Genomic DNA, 26,479 nt, shown 5'->3' with positions numbered 1-26,479 from the left:
ACCAACATCGATCCAGAAGCCGCCGTCCGCGAGGGAGAACGCCTGCGCCAGATCATCTGGAAGCGGCGGAAGTGCCTAATCGGGAAGGGTAACGCGTTACCGCCCGCAGCCGTCGGAGTCGTCTGCGACATCGATGTTGGAGACGCGAAGCCCGTCGCTCAACGCGTCAGGAAAATCCCGCCACAATTCAAGGAGAAGGTAGCCGATCTCATCAAAGGCCTCCTTAGTGCAAGCATGATCCAACCGTCGACGTCACCCTGGGCATCACCCATCGTTGTGATCGTTAAGAAGAATGGGGTCGACATTCGACTTTGTATCGACTACAGGCTGGTGAACGGCCTCACACAGCTGATGGTATACCCGATACCGCTGGTGAACGACTTGCAGCTCATGTCGTTCTCGGCTCCGCGTTCGTACACCGCGTACGAACGTCAAGCAGTCGGTCGTTGGACGGACTACAAAGTGCTACCAGGTGTAGTGGGTCTAACTTGACTCACTACTTTAGCTTACACGTTGCGCAACGTGTATGAGGAAGCGTAAGTACTTAGCAATTACTTAGGGTAATTATATTTGAATACACAAGTATAAGTTAAGTAAGAAAGGATTCCAAGTGACTTAGAATAGGTAAAATGAGAACTGTATTGTTTGTAAATTGATCTTCCTCCTAAATCTGCTAAAAACTGTTTATCATCTATGAAAGGGTTGGCAGCGGCTGGCTGTCAGAGCCCCGCTAATATGCATGTCTCTGATTGGTAGAAAGATGCTGCTTTCTACCAATAGGATCTTTTGGGTATGTGTGGACCGCTCACTGTGGTGACCCACTTCAATGTATCCATTGGTGTGTCTTACACCAAGGTGAGGAAGTATCTAAAACTTTTAACAGATAACCTATCTGTTAAATTCACAAGTGGCTTGTAGCCACTTGTGCGTGTAACCCCGTTACATTGAGGACTTCATTGCAATGATGAAGCACATTGCCGCCTTCTGCCATCTCCATGCTGAAGAGCTGGCGCTTCAGGTAGATGCGTCCAGCCTTCTGCGACCCCCCGTAGAGCGAACGCAGTCGCGTCCAGGCCACCCACGCTTCCTCGCAGTCGTCGACCACATGATGGTAGTCAGCATCCATGTGGAGCAACATCAGGCCGAACGCGATGTTGCTCGACTTGACGTAGTCGTCCTTGGCCCTCGTGTCCGCGAAGCTTGGTTTCGTCTCGCGGTTCACGACGCTCCACACCGACTTGGTCAGGAACACGCCACGCATGTAGCGGTTCCACGTGGCGTAGTTATCGCCGTTGAACTTGTCGATGGAGATCTTAGTGTCTTGGACAGAGGACATGGTGCTTGGGCTCATAACCTGAAGAAGGTCGCAGTTGGGTCTTGCACTGGTTGACTTGGTCGTAGACACCGCCGAGGCTTGGGGCGAGGCGAGGAAGGTCACTTGGGGGGTTGAATCGAAATTCAGAAGTGATTGGATTGTTGGAGCGTACACCCTAGGCTAGTGCTAAAGACACGCGGCCATGCGTCCTATCAACTAGTGCGTCTAATCAACCATCATTCTGCACTACTCGTCCAATCAACCTACTCGTCTAATCAACGTGTGGTCGTATTGGACCGGTTCGGTTAACCGGTTCGGGTACCTCGGAACTGGTACAGTGTACCAAGGTTCAGTACCCTGCAACACGCCCCCTCAATGCGAACACGCGTGAACGCCGAGCGCAGCCGTCAAGTCCTTGTGGCGTGGTTGTTGTCAAGGGATCGCCTCGACCAGCTGTGGTGTACCAGTAAGGTACCGGTGTGACCTTCACTCAGTGGTGCCGCCATCATTCGTGTGATGATGGGACGAGGGTTACGGGACGCTGATGATTGGCTGAAGGACCTTCTATCCAGTTAGGAATCCAGTAGAGTGTATCCAGCACGAATATCCAGTAGGCTTAGAGGTAGCAAGCAGTTCGCGTACTAAGGACCTAAATCAATCACTTTGCATTCTGACATCAAGTGCTCAAACGACCGTTACTTTTCACCCTTGTGCCGGAGTCCTCGGAGACTTGCATGTCGTCGAAAACGTCGGTAAGTCAGTTGACGTCTTCACCATCAGCAGCCTTGGAGTCGTCGAAGCTTGACTCATCGAATGTGACATCGCGAGAAATCACCACCTGCCCCGCCTCGATGTCATAAACTCGATACGCCTTGGAACGCTCCTCGTAACCCATGAAAATTCCTTCACGAGCTTTCGGGTCCCACTTGAGTCGCTTCTCCTTCGGCGTCAAAACGTAGGCCTTGCACCCGAAGATCCGCATGTGCTTGACGTTGGGCTTGGACTTGTAGACGATCTCGAACGGAGTTTTGTCGGGCGACTTGGGTGACGGCAGACGATTCTTGATGTAGATCGCCGTCATCGCTGCTTCCGCCCAGAACGTCTTGTCCAACCCAGCGTAGTGAAGCATGCTGCGGCCGATGGTCACGATGGTTCGGTTGGCGCGTTCAGCCGTCGCGTTGGTTTGGTGCGCATACCGAACCGTGGGCTGCACTTCGATGCCGTGGTCTTCGTAGTACGCCAAGAGCGAATTGGTCGCGAACTCCTTGGCCCCGTCATGGCGCACGAACTTCACCCTGGCATCGAATTGCTTCTCCACCTTGGTGATGAATCGGCGCAAGCAACCTTCGCTCTCCGACCTGGCTCGCAGATAGAATCTCGACATGCAGCCGCTGGCTTCGTCCGTGATGAGCAGCAAGTAGCGGCTGCCACCCAGCGACTCTTCCTCCATGGGCCCGCAAATGTCGAAGTGGAGGAACTCGAACGGCTTGTACTTGCGCTTGTTCGGGTTGCTTGGGAAGGGCTTTTGCACCATTTTCCCTTGTTGGCACCCACGACATTGGCTTGACTTCTTGGATGATGTCGGCATTTTCGCACCCGTCACCATGCCACTTGAGACCATTTTCCGAAGAACGTCATTCGGCGCGTGACCCAAACGCGCATGAAGATCCACCGCGTTGACCGACGCCTTGGACACCGAATTCGCAGCGCAGCTTGGGACTCGGAGCCAGTAGAGACCGTCGATCAGGTCCGTGGAAGCCACGATTTTCTTCGACTTCTTCTGTGCGATGTGTATTTCAGCACCATCAAACACCACCTTGAACTGTCCGCTTCGGTTGATCTGCGGCACCGAGAGCAGGTTCTTGTTCATGCTTGGGACATACAGTGCGTCTTGAATGCGAATGTCGCGCCCCTTGCCGTTGGGCAAAGTGACCCGCTGCACCACCGTCCCGACTCCCATGATCTTGGCCGTGTTGCCGTTGGCGACCGTGAGTTCACCTTCGTCGCACACCTTGATGTCGACAAACTTGGCCTTGTCGTTGCAGATGTGGTGCGTGGCACCACTGTCGATCGCCCATGAGCCTTGAAACTTGTTGGTCCTGGAGACTCCACACTCCATAGAGACCGCGAACGCGACGCAGTCGTCATCGCAGTCGTCACGCCACTGGACGTTGTTCGCACCGCGACCAGACCGGCCACGTCGTGCACCTCGATTCTCTTCCTTCTGCTTGGTCCAGCACTTTTCCATGACGTGCCCCGATTTTCCGCAGTACGTGCAGTGGCGACTTTCACGCTCGGCATTGAAGGCCCTCGCAGCGTCTTCAATCTTCACCTGAGCCGTCTTCTCGCCCTGCCGCTTGATGTGCTCATTCGTGAGCACCTTGATCACATCTTGAGTGCGCAGCTCTGCGTTGCTCATCTCCAAGTTGAGAACGACGTTCTCGAAACGCTTGGGCAGACTCCTGAGCAAGCCGATCGCCACGTCTTCATCCTCCATCTTGGCGCCGATGTTGCTGAGCTTGGCGCTGATGTTGAGGACTTCATTGCAATGATGAAGCACATTGCCGCCTTCTGCCATCTCCATGCTGAAGAGCTGGCGCTTCAGGTAGATGCGTCCAGCCTTCTGCGACCCCCCGTAGAGCGAACGCAGTCGCGTCCAGGCCACCCACGCTTCCTCGCAGTCGTCGACCACATGATGGTAGTCAGCATCCATGTGGAGCAACATCAGGCCGAACGCGATGTTGCTCGACTTGACGTAGTCGTCCTTGGCCCTCGTGTCCGCGAAGCTTGGTTTCGTCTCGCGGTTCACGACGCTCCACACCGACTTGGTCAGGAACACGCCACGCATGTAGCGGTTCCACGTGGCGTAGTTATCGCCGTTGAACTTGTCGATGGAGATCTTGGTGTCTTGGACAGAGGACATGGTGCTTGGGCTCATAACCTGAAGAAGGTCGTAGTTGGGTCTTGCACTGGTTGACTTGGTCGTAGACACCGCCGAGGCTTGGGGCGAGGCGAGGAAGGTCACTTGGGGGGTTGAATCGAAATTCAGAAGTGATTGGATTGTTGGAGCGTACACCCTAGGCTAGTGCTAAAGACACGCGGTCATGCGTCCTATCAACTAGTGCGTCTAATCAACCATCATTCTACACTACTCGTCCAATCAACCTACTCGTCTAATCAACGTGTGGTCGTATTGGACCGGTTCGGTTAACCGGTTCGGGTACCTCGGAACTGGTACAGTGTACCAAGGTTCAGTACCCTGCAACACGCCCCCTCAATGCGAACACGCGTGAACGCCGAGCGCAGCCGTCAAGTCCTTGTGGCGTGGTCCGGCAAGTCCCTTGGTCATGATGTCGGCCAGCATGGTGGCAGTCTCGCAGTACTCGACGATCACTTCACCGCGCTTGACTTCGTCGCGGATGTGATGGTACTTGATGTCGATGTGCTTGGTGCGGCCATGGTTAACGGGGTTCTTGGTCATCTTGATGCACGACTGGTTGTCTTCGAAAATCTTCAACTTGAGCGTGACTCCGCTTGCAGCAACCAGGATCTCGCACAGCAGCTTGTGCACCCACTTGCCTTCTTGAATCGCTAAACTCAGTGCGATGTACTCGGCCTCGCTTGTCGAGAGCGACACACTTGACTGCTTCTTGGAACCCCATGAGATCGGTCCGCCGGCGACTTGGAACAGGTAGCCCGACGTAGACTTGCGATCACTGAGATCACCAGCCCAGTCGGCATCCGAGTATCCGTGAAAGTCGATGTCCTTGCCCGGGGAGAAGCGGATTCCGTGCGACTTGGTCCCTTGAAGGTAGCGGAAGATGCGCTTGACCGCAATCCAGTGCTCGACTTGCGGGTTCTCCATGAAGCGTGGCACATACCCAACTGCAAAAGCAATGTCCGGGCGAGTCGATGTCATCAAGTGCATGAGTGCACCGACAGCCTCGCGAAATGGCGCGTCCAACTTGGTCATGGCGTCGCTTGAGACCAGCTTCATGCTGATGTCGACCGGACTTGCAGCGGGTTTGCAGTCTTGCATGCCAAAGCGCTCCAGGATGTCGTTGATGTAGCGAGCTTGGCTCAGCCTAACACTGACATCCGCGGTGTCGACCACCTCGATCCCGAGGATGAAGGAGCACTTGCCACTGTCGGTCATCTCGAACCGCGACTTGAGTTGGCGCTTGACTTCCGCGATCATATCAGCCGAGCTCCCGGTTACTAAGACGTCGTCCACGTAGACCAGCAGCAGAACGCATTCGCCGTCGACGACCTTGATGTAGAGGCAGGGATCGTAGCTTGAGACGCGAAAACCGATGGAGCGCACATACTCGTCGAAGGTCTCGTTCCACACTCGCGAAGCTTGCTTGAGCCCGTAAATCGCCTTGAACAGTTCCACGCAGTCGAAACCGTCGTCCAGTTCCACGCCTTCAGGTACGCTGCAGAACACCTTCTCCTTCATCAAGCCGTACAGGAACGCAGTCACCACGTCGAGCTGGTCCATCGGCCATCCGAAGTACTTGGCAACCGCAATGATCGTTCGCAGCGTGACGTACTTGACCACAGGCGAAAACGTCTCGATGTAGTCGATGCCATACTTCTGCACGAAACCTTTCGCGACGAGCCGAGCCTTGAACTTCTCGATCGATCCGTCCGCGTTGCGCCTGACCTTGAACACCCACTTGGTACAAAAGGCAGGTCGTTTGAGCACTAGATGTCAGAATGCAAAGTGATTGATTTAGGTCCTTAGTTCGCGAACTGCTTGCTACCTCTAAGCCTACTGGATATTCCTGCTGGATACACTCTACTGGATTCCTAACTGGATAGTAGGTCCTTCAGCCAATCAGCGAGTGCCACGTAGATGCCCATCCTGTACCCACAATCCTGTACCCACGCGTCCCATCATCAGCGTCCCGTAATCCTCGTCCCATCATCACACGAATGATTACGGCACCACTGAGTGAAGGTCACACCGGTACTTTACTGGTACACCGCAGCTGGTCGAGGCGATCCCTTGACAACATTCCCACGCGACTCGACGTCGACTGCACCTTGGATCCCCAGCTTGTGTCGCAGAACTTCGAACTGCACAGAAGTGATCGCCTTCGTCATGATGTCGGCCAGCATGTCCTTCGTCGAGCAGTACTCCAACACCACCTGACCGTCTTCCACCTTCTCACGCACGAAGTGGTAGCGAATGTCGATGTGCTTGGTGCGCTTGTGGAACTCCGGGTTCTTGGCCAACGCGATGGAGCCTTGGTTGTCCTCGTAGATCTTGATTGCTTCATCGCTTGCCATTTCGCCGAGCTCGCGCAGAAACACCTTGAGCCACACCGCCTCCTGCGTCGCCTCTGACAGCGCCATGTACTCCGCCTCTGTAGATGATAGCGCCACCGTCCGCTGCTTCTTGCTCCTCCAGCTGATGCACCCGCCGTTCATCATGAACGCGTAGCCGCTTGTACTTCTTCTCGATTCGATGTCACCAGCCCAGTCTGCGTCCGAGTAGCCACACACAACTCCGCAGCCGTCACCCTTCGAGAACTCGATGCCATGCGTGGGCGTGGCTTGCAGATACCGAAGCACACGCTTGAGGGCTTGCCAGTGTGTGGGACACGGGTCGGCGGCGAACTGACTCAGCACGCCTACTGCAGCAGCCAGGTCCGGACGCGTCGCCACCATCAGGTACATCAACGCGCCGACAGTACTCCGATACGGCACGTTCTTCATCGTGTCTTCATGCTTGCAGCCACCCTCGCACATGTTCTTGGTCAACTTAAGTCCTGGATCCTGCGGCGTCTTCACGGGTTTGCTGTCCTGCATGCCGAACTTGCTCAGGATCGACTTGAGAAACTTGGTCTGCCGCATCGTCACCTTGCCGGACTCCAAGTCGTTCTTGATCTCCATGCCGAGGAAGTACGTAAGCTCGCCGAGGTCTGTCATTTCGAACCGTTTGCTGAGTGCGCGCTTGGTCGACTCCATCAGCTCGTCGTCGTTGCTGGCCAGGATCAGGTCGTCCACGTAGATGACCACGAAGATCATGCTGTGTCCGTCGCGTTTCACGTAGACGCAATGGTCGGACTCGCACTTGGTGAACCCCTGCTTCAGCATGAACTCGTCGATGGTCTTGTGCCACATGCGCGGCGACTGCTTCAACCCGTACAATGACTGCTTCAGCTTGCACACGTAGTCCGGGTGGTCTTCATCGACGTAGCCGTCCGGTTGCACCATGTAACGGGGTTACACACACAAGTGACAACAGTCACTTGTGCATGACAACGGTCACAAGTGACAACTGTCACTTGTGCATGGCAATTGCCGCTTATGGTTTAACAGATAAATATCTGTTAAAGGTTTTAGATACTTCCTCACATTGGTGTAAGACACACCAATGGATACATTGAAGTGGGCCACCACAATGAGTGGTCCACACATACCCAAAAGATCCTATTGGTAGAAAGCAGCATCTTTCTACCAATCAGAGACATGCATATTAGCGGGGCTCTGACAGCCAGTCGCTGCCAACCCTTTCATAGATGATAAACAGTTTTTAGCAGGTTTTAGAGGAAGATCAATTTACAAACAATACAGTTCTCATTTTACCCAATCTAAGTCACTTGGAATCCTTTCTTACTTAACTTATATTTGTGTATTCAAATATAATTAACCTAAGTAATTACTAAGTACTTACGCTTCCTCATACACGTTGCGCAACGTGTAAGCTAAAGTAGTGAGTCAAGTTAGACCCACTACACCTGGTAGCACTTTGTAGTCCGTCCAACGACCGACTGCTTGACGTTCGTACGCGGTGTACGAACGCGGAGCCGAGAACCACATGAGCACGGAGGTGCCCATGGAGAGCTCCAACACGCCTGCAACGCATGTTGCACGCGCTGACTGCCCCCACCTGTCTGATCCAGAGTGGGAGGCCCTCCAACGACTGTCAACAGTCATTGGAGAAGCGGCGATAGCCACGATGCTGCGTACGCTATCGCCGACAGAGCAACATGGTGTTGCTCTGGGCTTCATCATGAAGGAGCAGCGTGACGCTGCTTCCTCCGTGACGGCGTCGTCAGGGACGACACCGCGTGCTCAACCATTAAAGTTGAGCGTAAGCAATTACGTGGGAAGAGAGGGCGAGCCTCTCCTCCGATGGCATGTCGAGCTCGACACAGCCATAGCGGCTCGACGCATCGTCGACCCGCTGTCGAAGGTCGCGTTCGCCATGTCCTGCCTTGGCGGACGCGCAAGGAGTTGGGCGTATGGACGCCGACTCTCCGATCCTACGTGCTTCAGCACGTACGAAGTGTTCAAAGAGGAGCTCAAACAAGCGTTTGAGCCCCCGCAAAACGAGTTCCGGTCGAGGGCGGAGTTCCTCGACCTTCAGCAGGGTAAGCATGACGTCCATGCTTACGCGCAGCGCGCACGATATTTGGTATCAAATATCGTGGCTAATCCGATTGACGAGGCGACCAAGGTCGTCACGTTCATGAAAGGACTTAGAGATGGGCCCGTGAAGACCTATCTCTTCCGAGCGTACCCGAGTACTCTCGAAGCTGCAATCACTCTTGCCAAGCAAGAAGAGTTTAGCCTGCGGCAGGCTAAACTCCATGTAAACGCACCGAGGCCGCAACCGCGCCCGGTAGCGAGGACGGGAGGTCCGGAGCCAATGGACCTCTCGAATGCAGCGGCTGCTGGTTACCAGCAGCACGGAGGCAACGTGCGATGCTTCCGTTGCGGAAGGATCGGTCACTTTGCACGGGAGTGCATAGCTCCGATGCCCCCTGGAGGTGGCCGTCGTGGCGATGCTAGGCATCGCCGCGGACCAACAAAAAACGCGAACATCCAGTAGGCGCGGGGCGCCCTACTGGTAATGCAGTCGCGCGTGCCGACATCGGGCACGCGACACTGAGGACTGCAGCCCCCAGTGAGACCAGCTCTCACTGCAAGAAACAAGATGACAGGCCGAACCTAGTCATCTTGGAAGTTTACTCGAAGAGAGCGAGTGACTCTCCTCGAGCTTTGGTAGATTCAGGCGCGTCGAACAACTTTGTTCGACTACGAAGCCTGCCGAGACTTGACTTCGAGGAGGTAGATACACCTCGAAGTCTTCTGGAGGTACGACTGGCAACAGGTGCCATCGTAAAGACCGAGAAGCGCGTCGTGAACGTGCGCTTCTCGCACAAACAACGAGTGTTTGTCGAACACTTTATCGTCCTGGACCTGGACGATAAGTTCGACGTAGTAATGGGCATGCCGTGGCTTGCACGGCATGATCCGGTAATAGACTGGAGGAAGCGCACGCTCGTGCGCTTCGGTCGCGACAACGGAACAGAGAGCGGTGGCCCTGTTACCGCAGCGCACGCACCTGCTGGTGCGCGCGGCTCACCAGTCGAGACAGCGCTTTATGCTGCTGTCCCGGAGTGCCCAGGAAGTGCGCGAGGGCGCGCACAAGAGAAATCCACGTCGGCAATGCTGCCGACGTCGGAAGAAAAAGATGTGTTGGTTCCGGGAACCAACACCCACGTTCAAGCGTGTAAGGGACAGTCCCTGACCCGAAGCGGTCAGGTCGACAACGACGCGTCGACTCCGGGAGTCGACGCACCCTCGGTCATGAGAGGCTCCGCCAATGAATGGCGTCGAGATGACAAAGGCGTGTCAACTCCGGGAGTTGACGCTGCAAACAGTGCGGACGGTTGCAAACGTACCGCACTGACGCAATTTGCATGCTGTCGTGCAGCCGGGCTGCACGACGAAGCGCCATGCGATCAAGCCGGGCTTGATATCGCGCGCCCGCAGACAGGGTCTGCCGGCGAAGGGACACAATACCGTGCAGCCGGGCTGCACGAAGGAAAAAGCGGTCAAGCCGGGCTTGATACCGCGCGCCCGCGGACAGGGTCCGCCGGCGAACGACTGTCCACGGCCGGGCCTGGACAAGAAGAACAACTGTGCGGAGCCGGGCTCTGCACAACAAGAAGACGGCGCAAGCGGAAAACGCTGCGCAAGTCTCGGTCCGGGACCGAGACGCAACAAGAGCAGTATGCTGGGCAGACTGCGGCGGTGACGCCGAATGTCAAGACGCTTAGCGTCTTGACACGCACCGATACTGGATTCCAGTATCGTGACATGGAACTCGCTAGTCCTCCGACGACGGCGTCGGAGTTGACTTCGCTTCCAGCCATGAGCTGGAAGCGCTTCACGCGCGACTTGCACGATGGACGCATCGAGCAAGTCTGCGTTCTTTCGGACAGCGAAAGAACGAAGAGCGAGAGCGAAGAGCTGAGGCAGCTCTTCATGGGAAGTGCCACTGAGAGTGAAGACACTCTCAGTGCGAAGACGAAGCGAGAGCGCTTCGAGGAACAAGGTTGGGACTCGCTGAAGTCGAGTCCCTAGTACGAATTGTTGAGGGAGTACAAAGACGTACTCCCGGAAGAGATTCCTGCGGAGCTTCCGCAGGATAAGGGCATTCAGCACGAGATTGATCTCGTGCCGGGCACGAAGTACTGTGTCACGCGGCAGTGGCCACTGCCGCGAGAGCAAGTAAAAGCAATCGACGACTTCTTCGGAAGTCGTCGCAAAGCAGGACAAGTGCGGGAATCAAAGTCCCTACACAGTGCTCCGACGTTCTGTGTCAAAACGCCACAGGGCGGATGGCGCATCGTTCATGCCTATAACAAGCTGAACGATGCGACGGTACCGGCGCAGACGCCGATACCGCGAAAAGATGTTATCATCGATTCGATGGCCGGGAGCACCGTATACAGTGCTCTCGACTTGCGAGATGGATTTTATCAAATCCTAATGCGTGAGAGCGATATCCCTCTCACGGCAGTGAGCACGCCAAGCGGCATGCTCTGGGAATGGCTGGTAATGCTGCAGGGGGCTTAAGAACGCCCCTGCGACCTTCAACAGGTGCGTGACGCACTTGTTGCGCTCGGTGCGCGACTTCGCACCGAGCTACTTCCATGATGTGTTCATCCACAACCGGGCTGTGGACGGGAAGACCGACGTAGAGATGTACAGGGTGCATCTCCGGAAGCTACTTGAGCTTATGCGAAAGCATAAGCTCTACGCGAACCTGAAGAAGTGTATCTTCGGGGCGAGCGAGATACCCGTCCTCGGGTGTCTCGTAGGGAAGAATGGCGTTCGCCCTGACCCGGAAAAGGTCAGAGTGATCAATGAATGGCCAACGCCTTCAAGTGTCAAGGAACTGAGGCAGTTCCTTGGCTTGGCCACGTACTTGTGCAAGTACGTGGAGGATCATGCGGGCAAGATCCGCCCGCTGTCACAGCTTCTTAAGAAGGAAGCTGTGTGGAATTGGACAACCGATTGCCAAAAGGCATTCGATGCAGTCAAGCGGGGCTTGACTGAGGCACCGATCTTGGCAGTAGCTGACCAAGATCGTCCATTTCACGTCGTATGTGACGCATCCGACTTCGCGATCGGATGCGCATTGATGCAGCACGATCACGAGGGCCGTGATCGTGTCGTCTACTACCAATCGCGTCAGCTGAAGCCAGCTGAGCGCAACTATCCGGTGCATGACAAGGAACGCCTTGTCATGAAGTATGCACTCGCAAAGTTCCGAGTGTATTTGCTTGGGAGTAGACCATTTGTGGTCTACACCGACCATGCTTCACTGCGTACCGCAGTGAAGTCACCACACATATCACAGAGAATGGCGAGATGGCTCTCATTCTTTGCGGAGTATAACTTCCGGGTCGAATACAAACCCGGAAGATTGAATGTGGTGGCCGACGCGTTATCACGTCGGCCGGACTACGCAGACGCTGCTGACGTCAATGCCATTGACGCCATGCGAATGAGCACACCCACGTCGTCTCTGTTGGATGATGTGAAGGCCGCGTACGCGCACGACGCGGACGCGAAGCTCTTGCTGGCCTATGGCACAGCGCCGTCTGACAAGTCCCGTCAGAAGCTGCCCAAGCACCTTCGTGCGCGTGCACACCGCTTTCGTGTGCACGACGGACTACTACTTTACAATGCAGTCGACGACAACGCGGACCGCGTTGTCGTGCCAAATGACCATGACCTGCGACTCAGGATCATGTACGAGTATCATGATGCCCCGACTGCGGGACATCTCGGACGTGAGAAGACTTACGTCCTTCTCACGCGCGACTTCTACTGGCACCACCAGTATAAGTGGGTGCGCAAGTACATCCGTGCTTGCGAGGTATGCCAACGCGTAAAGCCTGCGCCATTCGCGCAGGCTCCTTTACCATCACTACCGACTCCGTCCGAGTGTTGGAAGTCCATGTCTTTGGACTTCATCTTTGGTCTTCCCCCGGATAGCGGAGGGAACACCGGTGTTGTGGGCTTCGTAGACCGCTTCAGCAAGATGGTACATCTTGCTGCGGTGCCGGCAGAGGTGACCGCGAAGCAGACGGCCCGTCTGCTCGTCGACATGGTGTTCAAACACCATGGCATGCCGTCCGACATCGTGTCGGACAGAGACCCGCGCTTCACAGCGCATCTGTGGCAAGAAGTGTTTACACTTCTTGGGAGCCAACTTTCAATGTCGACTGCGGATCATCCGCAGACGGACGGTCAAACCGAGCGCGTGAATCGCGTGCTCGTCGACATCTTGAAGAGCTACGCTCACTCGTTCCAATACTGGAGCGAGTGCTTATCGATGGCAGAGTTTGCCATCAACAACTCAGTGCATGCCTCGACCGGGCATACACCGTTCTACGTGAATGCCATGCGGCATCCACGTCTACCGAGTTTACTCGGAGTGATGGCTCCCACTTTAAGTGGGGGAGGATCTACGACTGCAATACAGCAGTCGCAAAAAGCCGCTGACACTTGCACAGTGTCAGCTGCAACAATGGACAAACCTCATGAGTCTGCGCCCTGCACAGACTCCCCCAACAACAAGGCCAACGACCACAGGTCTGCGCAGGGCGCAGACACCGCGAAGAACCACGCAGAGGCCGGGCCTCTAGCGGGGAGCGAGCTGAATGACTTCAGCTCGGATGCAATCAGTTTCATCACTAAAAGACAAGCCGTAATTCGGTTTGTCCAAGACACAATAGCAGCTTCTGTTGATCAACAGAAGCTGAACGCAGACAATGTGGGCAGAGGCAACACAAATGAATTCGAAGTTGGTTCATTAGTTTTGTTAGCTACACAAAACCTGCCTAGACCTGCAGTTTCGGATTTCGGAGCAAGCAAGCTTGCTCCGCGCTTCATCGGGCCGTTCACTGTGTTGGCACGGCACGGCACGGCAACGCATACACGCTAGACATACCGTCTAGCATGCGCCTCCATCCGACATTCTACGTCGAACGGCTGAAGCCATACCTGCAGCACGAGCCATCTAGCTCGGCTGACCCGAAGCCTCGGCAGGAGCCGAGGCAGAAGCGGAGGGCTTGACCTCGGCGACGAGCAGCCTCTCCTCCAGCGCGCGGACGCGCTGGAGCAACCCCTTCATCTGGGTCCCCAGCTCGACCTGGATATTCGAGGCGGTCTGCGAGACCGCCGCAGCTTGGGCCTTCTGGTTCGCCAGCTCCTGTTTCAGGGCGGCGAACTCAGCGCCCTGCAGACGCTCCACGGCGGTCACCCGGTCGTGGAGAGGCGCATACTGATCAGCCCGGGGCTGATCATATAGGCGTGTTCTCACCCCCGCCACCGCCGATCCGTGACGCCCGCGGCTCAACCCGCTGGATTGTTGAGCGGATTGTTGACCATAGTATCCCGAAAACGAACCCTCAAGGGGCTCGTTTTCGTATTTGTTGGAGAGGATTTCCTCCCCATCGAGATACATGGGAGCCGCGGAACGTCTTGCTGGAGGACGTTCCGGAAATGGTGAGGGTGCACGAGGAACAGTACGCGCTGGCACAGCGGAAGTAATACGAGCGCTGCGAACATCGCTAGCGCCCGAACCCTCACGTGCTAAGAACTTAGCACGGAGCTCCTTGAGACTCTCGGGCACACGGAACGACGTGTACCCGTTCAGGGCGCGGTCGCTCAAGCGGACCGCGCCTGGGAAGCACTTCGTGCACTGAAGCCCTCGGGCACAGCGCACGGCACATTTGCCTCCTCAGCAGCAACATGAAGTTGCTCCAGCTTTCCACGCTTCGAGTACGTCTCGAAGCGATAACGCGCTTGCTTAATCCGATCACGGTAAGCACTCGGCCTCTTGTTGAAGTTTTCAACAAAGGCGTTCCAACTTTGACAAAGTGCCTGCCACTCGGGCACTTTGCTGCGAGAAGATGTCTTCTTGCTTTGAAACCATCGGAGCTCATGAAAGAGTCCGATGTAGTAATCGCGCCTTTGATGCGTTTCCGCATCTAAGTGCAGCTCGGCAGCCACAGCGTCATCTTTGATGGCGCTGCATACGTACAGCGGTACCTCGTTCGGAGGTACCGAGTTCCCATACCGGTCCGTGATCTCGGACGCGGACGGCATCCACGGATCGCGCGCTGCAGGCGCAGCGCGCGGAGTACTGAGAGCCCCAGCTGAAGCGAGTGGGGTATCGCTCTCAGTACGCGAACGCTTCGAACTCGAAGCGTCCGATTCGTCCCCTTCGCGCGGGCGAATGTTCTTGGCATGAGGGTCGAGCGATTCGCTCGACACTGAGTCTGAGTCTTTGCGCTTTGAGGGCGAGTCCTCCTCGCCCTCCATATCTTCATCGTCGTCGTCGAAGTCGACGACGTCGCCGTACTTCGCCTTCTGGCGTTCGAAGTAGTCGTCGATGGAGAGATGACTCCCCACCGACTTAGAAGACTTCTTCGGAGGCGCGCTCATCGTTGAATGAGCGCGGATTTCTTCTCCAAACGCGGAGAATCGACGAATGGTCAATTCCAAAAGATTGACGTGCGGGGACCCAGCGCGTCTAACCTTAAGGGGGGGATGGTGTAACGGGGTTACACGCACAAGTGGCTACAAGCCACTTGTGAATTTAACAGATAGGTTATCTGTTAAAAGTTTTAGATACTTCTTCACATTGGTGTAAGACACACCAATGGATACATTGAAGTGGGCCACCACAATGAGTGGTCCACACATACCCAAAAGATCCTATTGGTAGAAAGCAGCATCTTTCTACCAATCAGAGACATGCATATTAGCGGGGCTCTGACAGCCAGCCGCTGCCAACCCTTTCATAGATGATAAACAGTTTTTAGCAGATTTAGGAGGAAGATCAATTTACAAACAATACAGTTCTCATTTTACCCAATCTAAGTCACTTGGAATCCTTTCTTACTTAACTTATATTTGTGTATTCAAATATAATTACCCTAAGTAATTGCTAAGTACTTACGCTTCCTCATACATGTTGCGCAACGTGTAAGCAAAAGTAGTGAGTCAAGTTAGACCCACTACAGCATCTCTCCCACTGAATCCACGACGTACGCAGCCTCAAAATCTTGACTCTCTTGGGCCGCCGCAGACATCTCATCCAGCGTCGAACGTCCATTCTGCGGCGCATATCGCTTGGCCCTCGGCACCTCCACGGCTTCTTCTAGTGACTGCGTCCGCGGGTGTCGCTTGCTGCCGGGTTCGAAGCCTTCATCCCGCGCAGCCTCATCCTCACTGCCGTCCTCATCCGATTCGGACGGAGTCTCGTCATCCGTGGCATCTTCATCGTCTTCATCTGGAAGACCAATCACCACCTCCTTCGTAGCATATTTGCGTCTCCCACCGTCGAAGACGTCTTCCATGAACTGCGCGTCGCGGCTCACCAACACGCGACCGCTCTCGATCTCTTCAAACCGATACGCTTTCTCGTGCTCCGAGTACCCCAGGAACCGGCAACGCACCGACCGGGCGTCAAACTTGGACCGCTTCGCCTTCGGGACCAGCACGTACGCGTGGCAACCAAACACCTTGAGGTTCGCCAGCAGTGGCTTCTTTCCCGTCCAAACTTGGTGCGGCGACTTGTCATGAACGCTTGGCCTTGACCGTGCGCGGCTCCGTCGACGCCGCCACCTTGCTCCTTGGGCTTCATGTCCTCATGCAGCAGCCTAGCCGTCACGAGTTCCCACGACAGCGAGTCGGTTCTCGACTCCAACGCCGTGATGAGGAACTGGTACGACTCGCTGAGACTCCCAAGAAGCGTGATCACCAAGTCATCCTCGCTGACCGGAGCGCCCACTGCGTCGAGCTGCTCCGCCAGAGTCTTGATCTTGTTGATGTGCTCCAGCACATCATCACCTTCCTCCATCATCGTCGTGAAGAAACGTCGACGAAGGAAGAGCTTGTTGGCCAAACTCTTCTTCTCGAAGTGTCCTTCCAGTCTTGACCACGCATCGTGAGCATCCTTGGCCGAACGCACCAGCGGCAACTGCGAGTCCTCCATCGCGAGACAGACGATCGCCAACGCCTTGCGCGACTTCTTCTTGAAGAGCGCTTGTTCCGCTGTGGCGTGGCAGTGCTCCAGCTTGATCTCCCCACTCGTCACCTCCCACAGTTCGCGCTCCTCGAGCACCAACTGCATCTTGAACTTCCACGTATGGAAGTTGGTTCCGTCGAACTTGTTGATGCGGGCGGTCGTGGTCGAGGCAGTGTCCATGGCGAAGGCGTAGTCGGGGCTTGGGCAAGGAAGACGGGGCTTGGGCTCATAACCAAAAGGAAGGTCGTTTGAGCACTAGATGTCAGAATGTAAAGTGATTGATTTAGGTCCTTAGTTCGCGAACTGCTTGCTACCTCTAAGCCTACTGGATATTCGTGCTGGATACACTCTACTGGATTCCTAACTGGATAGAAGGTCCTTCAGCCAATCAGCGAGTGCACGTAGATGCCCATCCTGTACCCACAATCCTGTACCCACGCGTCCCATCATCAGCGTCCCGTAATCATCGTCCCATCATCACACGAATGATGGCGGCACCACTGAGTGAAGGTCACACCGGTACCTTACTGGTACACCGCAGCTGGTCGAGGCGATCCCTTGACAACATTCCCACGCGACTCGACGTCGGCTGCACCTTGGATCCCCAGCTTGTGACGCAGAACTTCGAACTGCACAGAAGTGATCGCCTTCGTCATGATGTCGGCCAGCATGTCCTTCGTCGAGCAGTACTCCAACACCACCTGACCGTCTTCCACCTTCTCACGCACGAAGTGGTAGCGAATGTCGATGTGCTTGGTGCGCTTGTGGAACTCCGGGTTCTTGGCCAACGCGATGGAGCCTTGGTTGTCCTCGTAGATCTTGATTGCTTCATCGCTTGCCATTTCGCTGAGCTCGCGTAGAAACACCTTGAGCCACACCGCCTCCTGCGTCGCCTCTGACAGCGCCATGTACTCCGCCTCTGTATATGACAGCGCCACCGTCCGCTGCTTCTTGCTCCTCCAGCTGATGCACCCGCCGTTCATCATGAACGCGTAGCCGCTTGTACTTCTTCTCGATTCGATGTCACCAGCCCAGTCTGCGTCCGAGTAGCCACACACAACTCCGCAGCCGTCACCTTTCGAGAACTCGATGCCATGCGTGGGCGTGGCTTGCAGATACCGAAGCACACGCTTGAGGGCTTGCCAGTGTGTGGGACACGGGTCTGCGGCGAACTGACTCAGCACGTCTACTGCAGCAGCCAGGTCCGGACGCGTCGCCACCATCAGGTACATCAACGCGCCGACAGTACTCCGATACGGCACGTTCTTCATCGTGTCTTCATGCTTGCAGCCACCCTCGCACATGTTCTTGGTCAACTTAAGTCCTGGATCCTGCGGCGTCTTCACGGGTTTGCTGTCCTGCATGCCGAACTTGCTCAGGATCGACTTGAGAAACTTGGTCTGCCGCATCGTCACCTTGCCGGACTCCAAGTCGTTCTTGATCTCCATGCCGAGGAAGTACGTAAGCTCGCCGAGGTCTGTCATTTCGAACCGTTTGCTGAGTGCGCGCTTGGTCGACTCCATCAGCTCGTCGTCGTTGCTGGCCAGGATCAGGTCGTCCACGTAGATGACCACGAAGATCATGCTGTGTCCGTCGCGTTTCACGTAGACGCAATGGTCGGACTCGCACTTGGTGAACCCCTGCTTCAGCATGAACTCGTCGATGGTCTTGTGCCACATGCGCGGCGACTGCTTCAACCCGTACAATGACTGCTTCAGCTTGCACACGTAGTCCGGGTGGTCTTCATCGACGTAGCCGTCCGGTTGCACCATATAACGGGGTTACACACACAAGTGACAACAGTCACTTGTGCATGACAACGGTCACAAGTGACAACTGTCACTTGTGCATGGCAATTGCCGCTTATGGTTTAACAGATAAATATCTGTTAAAGGTTTTAGATACTTCCTCACATTGGTGTAAGACACACCAATGGATACATTGAAGTGGGCCACCACAATGAGTGGTCCACACATACCCAAAAGATCCTATTGGTAGAAAGCAGCATCTTTCTACCAATCAGAGACATGCATATTAGCGGGGCTCTGACAGCCAGTCGCTGCCAACCCTTTCATAGATGATAAACAGTTTTTAGCAGATTTAGGAGGAAGATCAATTTACAAACAATACAGTTCTCATTTTACCCAATCTAAGTCACTTGGAATCCTTTCTTACTTAACTTATATTTGTGTATTCAAATATAATTAACCTAAGTAATTGCTAAGTACTTACGCTTCCTCATACATGTTGCGCAACGTGTAAGCAAAAGTAGTGAGTCAAGTTAGACCCACTACACCTGGTAGCACTTTGTAGTCCGTCCAACGACCGACTGCTTGACGTTCGTACGCGGTGTACGAACGCGGAGCCGAGAACCACATGAGCACGGAGGTGCCCATGGAGAGCTCCAACACGCCTGCAACGCATGTTGCACGCGCTGACTGCCCCCACCTGTCTGATCCAGAGTGGGAGGCCCTCCAACGACTGTCAACAGTCATTGGAGAAGCGGCGATAGCCACGATGCTGCGTACGCTATCGCCGACAGAGCAACATGGTGTTGCTCTGGGCTTCATCATGAAGGAGCAGCGTGACGCTGCTTCCTCCGTGACGGCGTCGTCAGGGACGACACCGCGTGCTCAATCATTAAAATTGAGCGTAAGCAATTACGTTGGAAGAGAGGGCGAGCCTCTCCTCCGATGGCTTGTCGAGCTCGACACAGCCATAGCGGCTCGACGTATCGTCGACCCGCTGTCGAAGGTCGCATTCGCCATGTCCTGCCTTGGTGGACGCGCAAGGAGTTGGGCGTATGGACGTCGACTCTCCGATCCTACGTGCTTCAGCACGTACGAAGTGTTCAAAGAGGAGCTCAAACAAGCGTTTGAGCCCCCGCAAAACGAGTTCCGGTCGAGGGCGGAGTTCCTCGACCTTCAGCAGGGTAAGCATGACGTCCATGCTTACGCGCAGCGCGCACGATATTTGGTATCAAATATCATGACTAACCCGATTGACGAGGCGACCAAGGTCGTCACGTTCATGAAGGGGCTTAGAGATGGGCCTGTGAAGACCTATCTCTTCCGAGAGCACCCGAGTACTCTCGAAGCTGCAATCACTCTTGCCATGCAAGAAGAGTTTAGCCTGCGGCAGGCTAAACTCCATGTAAACGCACCGAGGCCGCAACCGCGCCCGGTAGCGAGGACGGGAGGTCCGGAGCCAATGGACCTCTCGAATGCAGCGGCTGCTGGTTACCAGCAGCACGGAGGCAACGTGCGATGCTTCCGTTGCGGAAGGATCGGTCACTTTGCACGGGAGTGCATAGCTCCGATGCCCCCTGGAGGTGGCCGTCGTGGCGATGCTAGGCATCGCCGCGGACCAACAAAAAACGCGAACATCCAGTAGGCGCGGGGCGCCCTACTGGTAATGCAGTCGCGCGTGCCGACATCGGGCACGCGACACTGAGGACTGCAGCCCCCAGTGAGACCAGCTCTCACTGCAAGAAACAAGATGACAGGCCGAACCTAGTCATCTTGGAAGTTTACTCGAAGAGAGCGAGTGACTCTCCTCGAGCTTTGGTAGATTCAGGCGCGTCGAACAACTTTGTTCGACTACGAAGCCTGCCGAGACTTGACTTCGAGGAGGTAGATACACCTCGAAGTCTTCTGGAGGTACGACTGGCAACAGGTGCCATCGTAAAGACCGAGAAGCGCGTCGTGAACGTGCGCTTCTCGCACAAACAACGAGTGTTTGTCGAACACTTTATCGTCCTGGACCTGGACGATAAGTTCGACGTGGTAATGGGCATGCCGTGGCTTGCACGGCATGATCCGGTAATAGACTGGAAGAAGCGCACGCTCGTGCGCTTCAGACGCGACAGCGGAACAGAGAGCGGTGGCCCTGCTACCGCGGCTCACCAGTCGAGACAGCGCTTTATGCTGCTGTCCCGGAGTGCCCAAGAAGTGCGCGAGAGCGCGCACAAGAGAAATCCACGTCGGCAATGTTGCCGACGTCGGAAGGAAAAGATGTGTCGGTTCCGGGAACCAACACTCGCGTTCAAGCGTGTAAGGGACAGTCCCTGACCCGAAGCGGTCAGGTCGACAACGACGCGTCGACTCCGGGAGTCGACGCACCCTCGGTCATGAGAGGCTCCGCCTATGAATGGCGTCGAGATGACAAAGGCGTGTCAACTCCGGGAGTTGACGCTGCAAACAGTGCGGACGGTTGCAAACGTACCGCACTGACGCAATTTGCATGCTGTCGTGCAGCCGGGCTGCACGACGAAGCGCCATGCGATCAAGCCGGGCTTGATACCGCGCGCCCGCGGACAGGGTCCGCCGGCGAACGACTGTCCACGGCCGGGCCTGGACAAGAAGAACAACTGTGCGGAGCCGGGTTCCGCACAACAAGAAGACGGCGTAAGCGGAGAACGCTGCGCAAGTCTCGGTCCGGAACCGAGACGCAACAAGAGCAGTATGCTGGGCAGACTGCGGCGGTGACGCCGAATGTCAAGACGCTTAGCGTCTTGACACGCACCGATACTGGATTCCAGTATCGTGACATGGAACTCGCTAGTCCTCCGACGACGGCGTCGGAGTTGACTTCGCTTCCAGCCATGAGCTGGAAGCGCTTCACGCGCGACTTGCACGATGGACGCATCGAGCAAGTCTGCGTTCTTTCGGACAGCGAAAGAACGAAGAGCGAGAGCGAAGAGCTGAGGCAGCTCTTCATGGGAAGTGCCACTGAGAGTGAAGACACTCTCAGTGCGAAGACGAAGCGAGAGCGCTTCGAGGAACAAGGTTGGGACTCGCTGAAGTCGAGTCCCTAGTACGAATTGTTGAGGGAGTACAAAGACGTACTCCCGGAAGAGATTCCTGCGGAGCTTCCGCAGGATAAGGGCATTCAGCACGAGATTGATCTCGTGCCGGGCACGAAGTACTGTGTCACGCCGCAGTGGCCACTGCCGCGAGAGCAAGTCAAGGCGATCGACGACTTCTTTGAAAGTCGTCGCAAAGCAGGACAAGTGCGGGAATCGAAGTCCCCGCACAGTGCTCCGACGTTCTGTGTCAAGAAGCCACAGGGCGGATGGCGCATCGTTCATGCCTACAACAAGCTGAACGATGCGACGGTACCGGCGCAGACGCCGATACCACGAAAAGATGTTATCATCGATTCGATGGCCGGGAGCACCGTTTACAGTGCTCTCGACTTGCGAGATGGATTTTATCAAATCCTAATGCGTGAGAGCGATATCCCTCTCACGGCAGTGAGCACGCCAAGCGGCATGCTCTGGGAATGGCTGGTAATGCTGCAGGGGGCTTAAGAACGCCCCTGCGACCTTCAACAGGTGCGTGACGCACTTGTTGCGCTCGGTGCGCGACTTCGCACCGAGCTACTTCCATGATGTGTTCATCCACAACCGGGCTGTGGACGGGAAGACCGACGTAGAGATGTACAGGGTGCATCTCCGGAAGCTACTTGAGCTTATGCGAAAGCATAAGCTCTACGCGAACCTGAAGAAGTGTATATTCGGGGCGAGCGAGATACCCGTCCTCGGGTGTCTCGTCGGAAAGAATGGCGTTCGCCCTGACCCGGAAAAGGTCAGAGTGATCAATGAATGGCCAACGCCTTCAAGTGTCAAGGAACTGAGGCAGTTCCTTGGCTTGGCCACGTACTTGTGCAAGTACGTGGAGGATTATGCGGGCAAGATCCGCCCGCTGTCACAGCTTCTTAAGAAGGAAGCTGTGTGGAATTGGACAACCGATTGCCAAAAGGCATTCGATGCAGTCAAGCGGGGCTTGACTGAGGCGCCGATCTTGGCAGTGGCTGACCAAGATCGCCCATTTCACGTAGTGTGTGACGCATCCGATTTCGCGATCGGATGTGCATTGATACAGCACGATCACGAGGGCCGTGATCGTGTCGTCTACTACCAATCGCGTCAGCTGAAGCCAGCTGAGCGCAACTATCCGGTGCATGACAAGGAACGCCTTGTCATGAAGTATGCACTCGCAAAGTTCCGAGTGTATTTGCTTGGGAGTAGACCATTTGTGGTCTACACCGACCATGCATCACTGCGCACCGCAGTGAAGTCGCCACACATATCACAGAGAATGGCGAGATGGCTCTCATTCTTTGCGGAGTATAACTTCCGGGTCGAATGCAAACCCGGAAGATTGAACGTAGTGGCCGACGCGTTATCACGTCGGCCGGACTACGCAGACGCTGCTGACGTCAATGCCATTGACGCCATGCGAATGAGCACACCCACGTCGTCTCTGTTGGATGATGTGAAGGCCGCGTACGCGCACGACGCGGACGCGAAGCTCTTGCTGGCCTATGGCACAGCGCCTTCTGACAAGTCCCATCAGAAGCTGCCCAAGCACCTTCGTGCGCGTGCACACCGATATCGGGTGCACGACGGACTGCTTCTTTATAATGCAGTCGACGACAACGCGGACCGCGTTGTCGTGCCAAATGACCATGACCTGCGACTCAGGATCATGTACGAGTATCATGATGCCCCGACTGCGGGACATCTCGGACGTGAGAAGACATACGTCCTTCTCACGCGTGACTTCTACTGGCACCACCAGTACAAGTGGGTGCGCAAGTACGTCCGTGCTTGCGAGGTGTGCCAACGCGTAAAGCCTGCGCCATTCGCGCAGGCTCCATTACAATCACTACCGACTCCGTCGGAGTGTTGGAAGTCCATGTCTTTGGACTTCATCTTTGGTCTTTCCCCGGATAGCGGAGGGAACACCGGTATTGTGGTCTTTGTAGACCGCTCCAGTAAGAGGGTACATCTTGCTGCGGTGCCAGCAGAGGTGACCGCGAAGCAGACGGCCCGTCTGCTCGTCGACATGGTGTTCAAACACCATGGCATGCCGTCCGACATCGTGTCGGACAGAGACCCGCGCTTCACAGCGCACCTGTGGCAAGAAGTGTTTACACTTCTTGGGAGCCAGCTTTCAATGTCGACTGCGGATCATCCGCAGACGGACGGTCAAACCGAGCGCGTGAATCGCGTGCCCGTCGACATCTTGAAGAGCTACGCTCACTCGTTCCAATACTGGAGCGAGTGCTTATCGATGGCAGAGTTTGCCATCAACAACTCAGTGCATGCCTCGACCGGGCATACACCGTTTTATGTGAATGCCATGCGGCATCCCCGTCTGCCGAGTTTACTCGGAGTGGTGGCTCCCACTTTAAGTGGGGGAGGATCTACGACTGCAACACAGCAGTCGCAAAAAGCCGCTGACACCTGCACAGTGTCAGCTGCGACAACAAGGAACAAGACAACCAGGTCTGCGCGGATCGCAGACCTTGGCAGGAAGAACCAAGGGTCAGCGCAGGGCGCCGACCCCCAGAACAAGGAAAACGAGTCTGTGCAGAACACAGACTCCACAAGGAACAAGGACCACGGGTCTGCGCAGGGCGCAGACACCGCGAAGAACCACGCAGAGGCCGGGCCTCTAGCGGAGAGCGAGCTGAACGAGTTCAGCTCGGATGCGATTGACTTTGTCAATAAAAGACAAGCCGTAATTCGGTTTGTCCAGGACGCGATTGCAGCTTCTGTGGATAAACAGAAGCTGAACGCCGATAATATTGGCAGGGGCAACACAAATGAATTCAACGTGGATTCATTGGTTTTGTTATCTACTCAAAACCTGCCCAAACATGCAGTTTCGGATTTCGGAGCAAGCAAGCTTGCTCCGCGCTTCATCGGGCCATTCACGGTGATGGCACGCCACGGTAACGCATACACGCTAGACATACCGTCTAGCATGCGGCTCCACCCGACATTTTATGTCGGGCGGTTAAAGCCATACCTCCAGCACGAGCCAAGTGGCTCGTCTGACCCGAAGAGACAGACTCGACAGGGGAAACCCTCCTCTCCAGCGCGTAGTCGCGCTGGAGCAGTTAATACAGTCGGGCTTACAGCCCGACCGGCACGTTCAAGGCGGTCTAGGAGACCGCCAGAGCCGGGACACGAAGGAACAGAGCGGCAACCGCCGCGCTCTGAAAGTACTCCACGACCGTCACTTGGTCGTGGTGCAACACGAGATGAAGGTCAAGACGGCGTTGACCATCGGGGCGTGTTTCCACCACCTCCGCCACCGCTGCGAGACGCACGCGGAGAAATTCGCTGGATCGTCCAGCGAATTGTTGATCATAGGAAAACAATCCGAGGTCCGGATTGTTTTCGCATTCGCTGGAGAGGTTTCCCTCCCCAACACGACACGTGGGAACCACGGAACGTCCTGATGGAAGACGTTCCGGACATGGTGAAGGAGTACGAAACCCAACACGCACTACCAGCAAGAAGGTAGTGCGAGCGCTGTAGTAATCTACAACGCCTGACGACTCGCGTGCTAGATAATTAGCACGGAGATCATTGAAGCTCTCAGATATACATATAGTATACCTGTTGTAGTCGCGGTTGCTAATACGCACCGCCGCCTGGACGGACACCAGCCTCCACCGCAACAGCGTGGAGTTGTTAATACTTGCCTCACTTCGAGAAGGACTCGAAGTGCTTTGGCGCTTGCTTACCCGATCACGGTAAGCAACAGAAATTCGCTTAGTGATGTCGACGCATAGACGTGGTCGACATCGAAGAATCATACACAGACACTGTGTTGTCTGTCCCCGTGGTAGCGGCGCACCTCGCGCTACCGCGCATTGTACTCAGCAACAGAGAGTTTACACTCTGTTGCAATGGTGGTCTTCAACTTGATCGTGCTCATTGCGGATGAGCACGGAAACCCCGGCACAAACAATTGACAAGCAGTCAATATTAATTGACGTGTCGATACCGACACGTCTAAGCTTAACGGGGGGATGGTGTAACGGGGTTACACACACAAGTGACAACAGTCACTTGTGCATGACAACGGTCACAAGTGACAACTGTCACTTGTGCATGGCAATTGCTGCTTATGGTTTAACAGATAAATATCTGTTAAAGGTTTTAGATACTTCCTCACATTGGTGTAAGACACACCAATGGATACATTGAAGTGGGCCACCACAATGAGTGGTCCACACATACCCAAAAGATCCTATTGGTAGAAAGCAGCATCTTTCTACCAATCAGAGACATGCATATTAGCGGGGCTCTGACAGCCAGCCGCTGCCAACCCTTTCATAGATGATAAACAGTTTTTAGCAGATTTTAGAGGAAGATCAATTTACAAACAATACAGTTCTCATTTTACCCAATCTAAGTCACTTGGAATCCTTTCTTACTTAACTTATATTTGTGTATTCAAATATAATTAACCTAAGTAATTACTAAGTACTTACGCTTCCTCATACACGTTGCGCAACGTGTAAGCTAAAGTAGTGAGCGTAGTCGGGGCTTGGGCAAGGAAGACGGGGTTTGGGCTCATAACCAAAAGGAAGGTCGTTTGAGCACTAGATGTCAGAATGCAAAGTGATTGATTTAGGTCCTTAGTTCGCGAACTGCTTGCTACCTCTAAGCCTACTGGATATTCGTGCTGGATACACTCTACTGGATTCCTAACTGGATAGAAGGTCCTTCAGCCAATCAGCGAGTGCCACGTAGATGCCCATCCTGTACCCACAATCCTGTACCCACGCGTCCCATCATCAGCGTCCCGTAATCATCGTCCCATCATCACACGAATGATGGCGGCACCACTGAGTGAAGGTCACACCGGTACCTTACTGGTACACCGCAGCTGGTCGAGGCGATCCCTTGACAACATTCCCACGCGACTCGACGTCGGCTGCACCTTGGATCCCCAGCTTGTGACGCAGAACTTCGAACTGCACAGAAGTGATCGCCTTCGTCA

General features: G+C 55.1%; 2 protein-coding genes across 2 annotated transcripts; both read right to left on the bottom strand.

Annotated features, from left to right (window-relative positions):
- Positions 1–901: 901 nt before the first annotated feature.
- IUM83_19797 (integrase core domain protein) lies at positions 902–1,336 on the bottom strand (the record flags this gene model as incomplete). The annotated part of the gene is made up of 1 exon (XM_067944863.1): positions 902–1,336. The coding sequence occupies one exon, from the start codon at positions 1,334–1,336 to the stop codon at positions 902–904; it is 435 nt and encodes a 144-aa protein (XP_067786749.1).
- Positions 1,337–2,072: 736 nt separating this feature from the next.
- On the bottom strand, positions 2,073–4,238 carry IUM83_19796 (Copia protein; the record flags this gene model as incomplete). The annotated part of the gene is made up of 1 exon (XM_067944862.1): positions 2,073–4,238. One exon carries the CDS (start codon positions 4,236–4,238, stop codon positions 2,073–2,075), a length of 2,166 nt encoding a protein of 721 aa, XP_067786753.1.
- Positions 4,239–26,479: the final 22,241 nt, after the last annotated feature.

The sequence above is a fragment of the Phytophthora cinnamomi genome (genome assembly GCF_018691715.1).
Source record: "Phytophthora cinnamomi strain GKB4 chromosome Unknown Contig65, whole genome shotgun sequence".
Taxonomy (NCBI): Eukaryota; Oomycota; class Peronosporomycetes; order Peronosporales; family Peronosporaceae; genus Phytophthora; species Phytophthora cinnamomi.
This window is presented reverse-complemented; position numbering and strand designations above follow the sequence as displayed.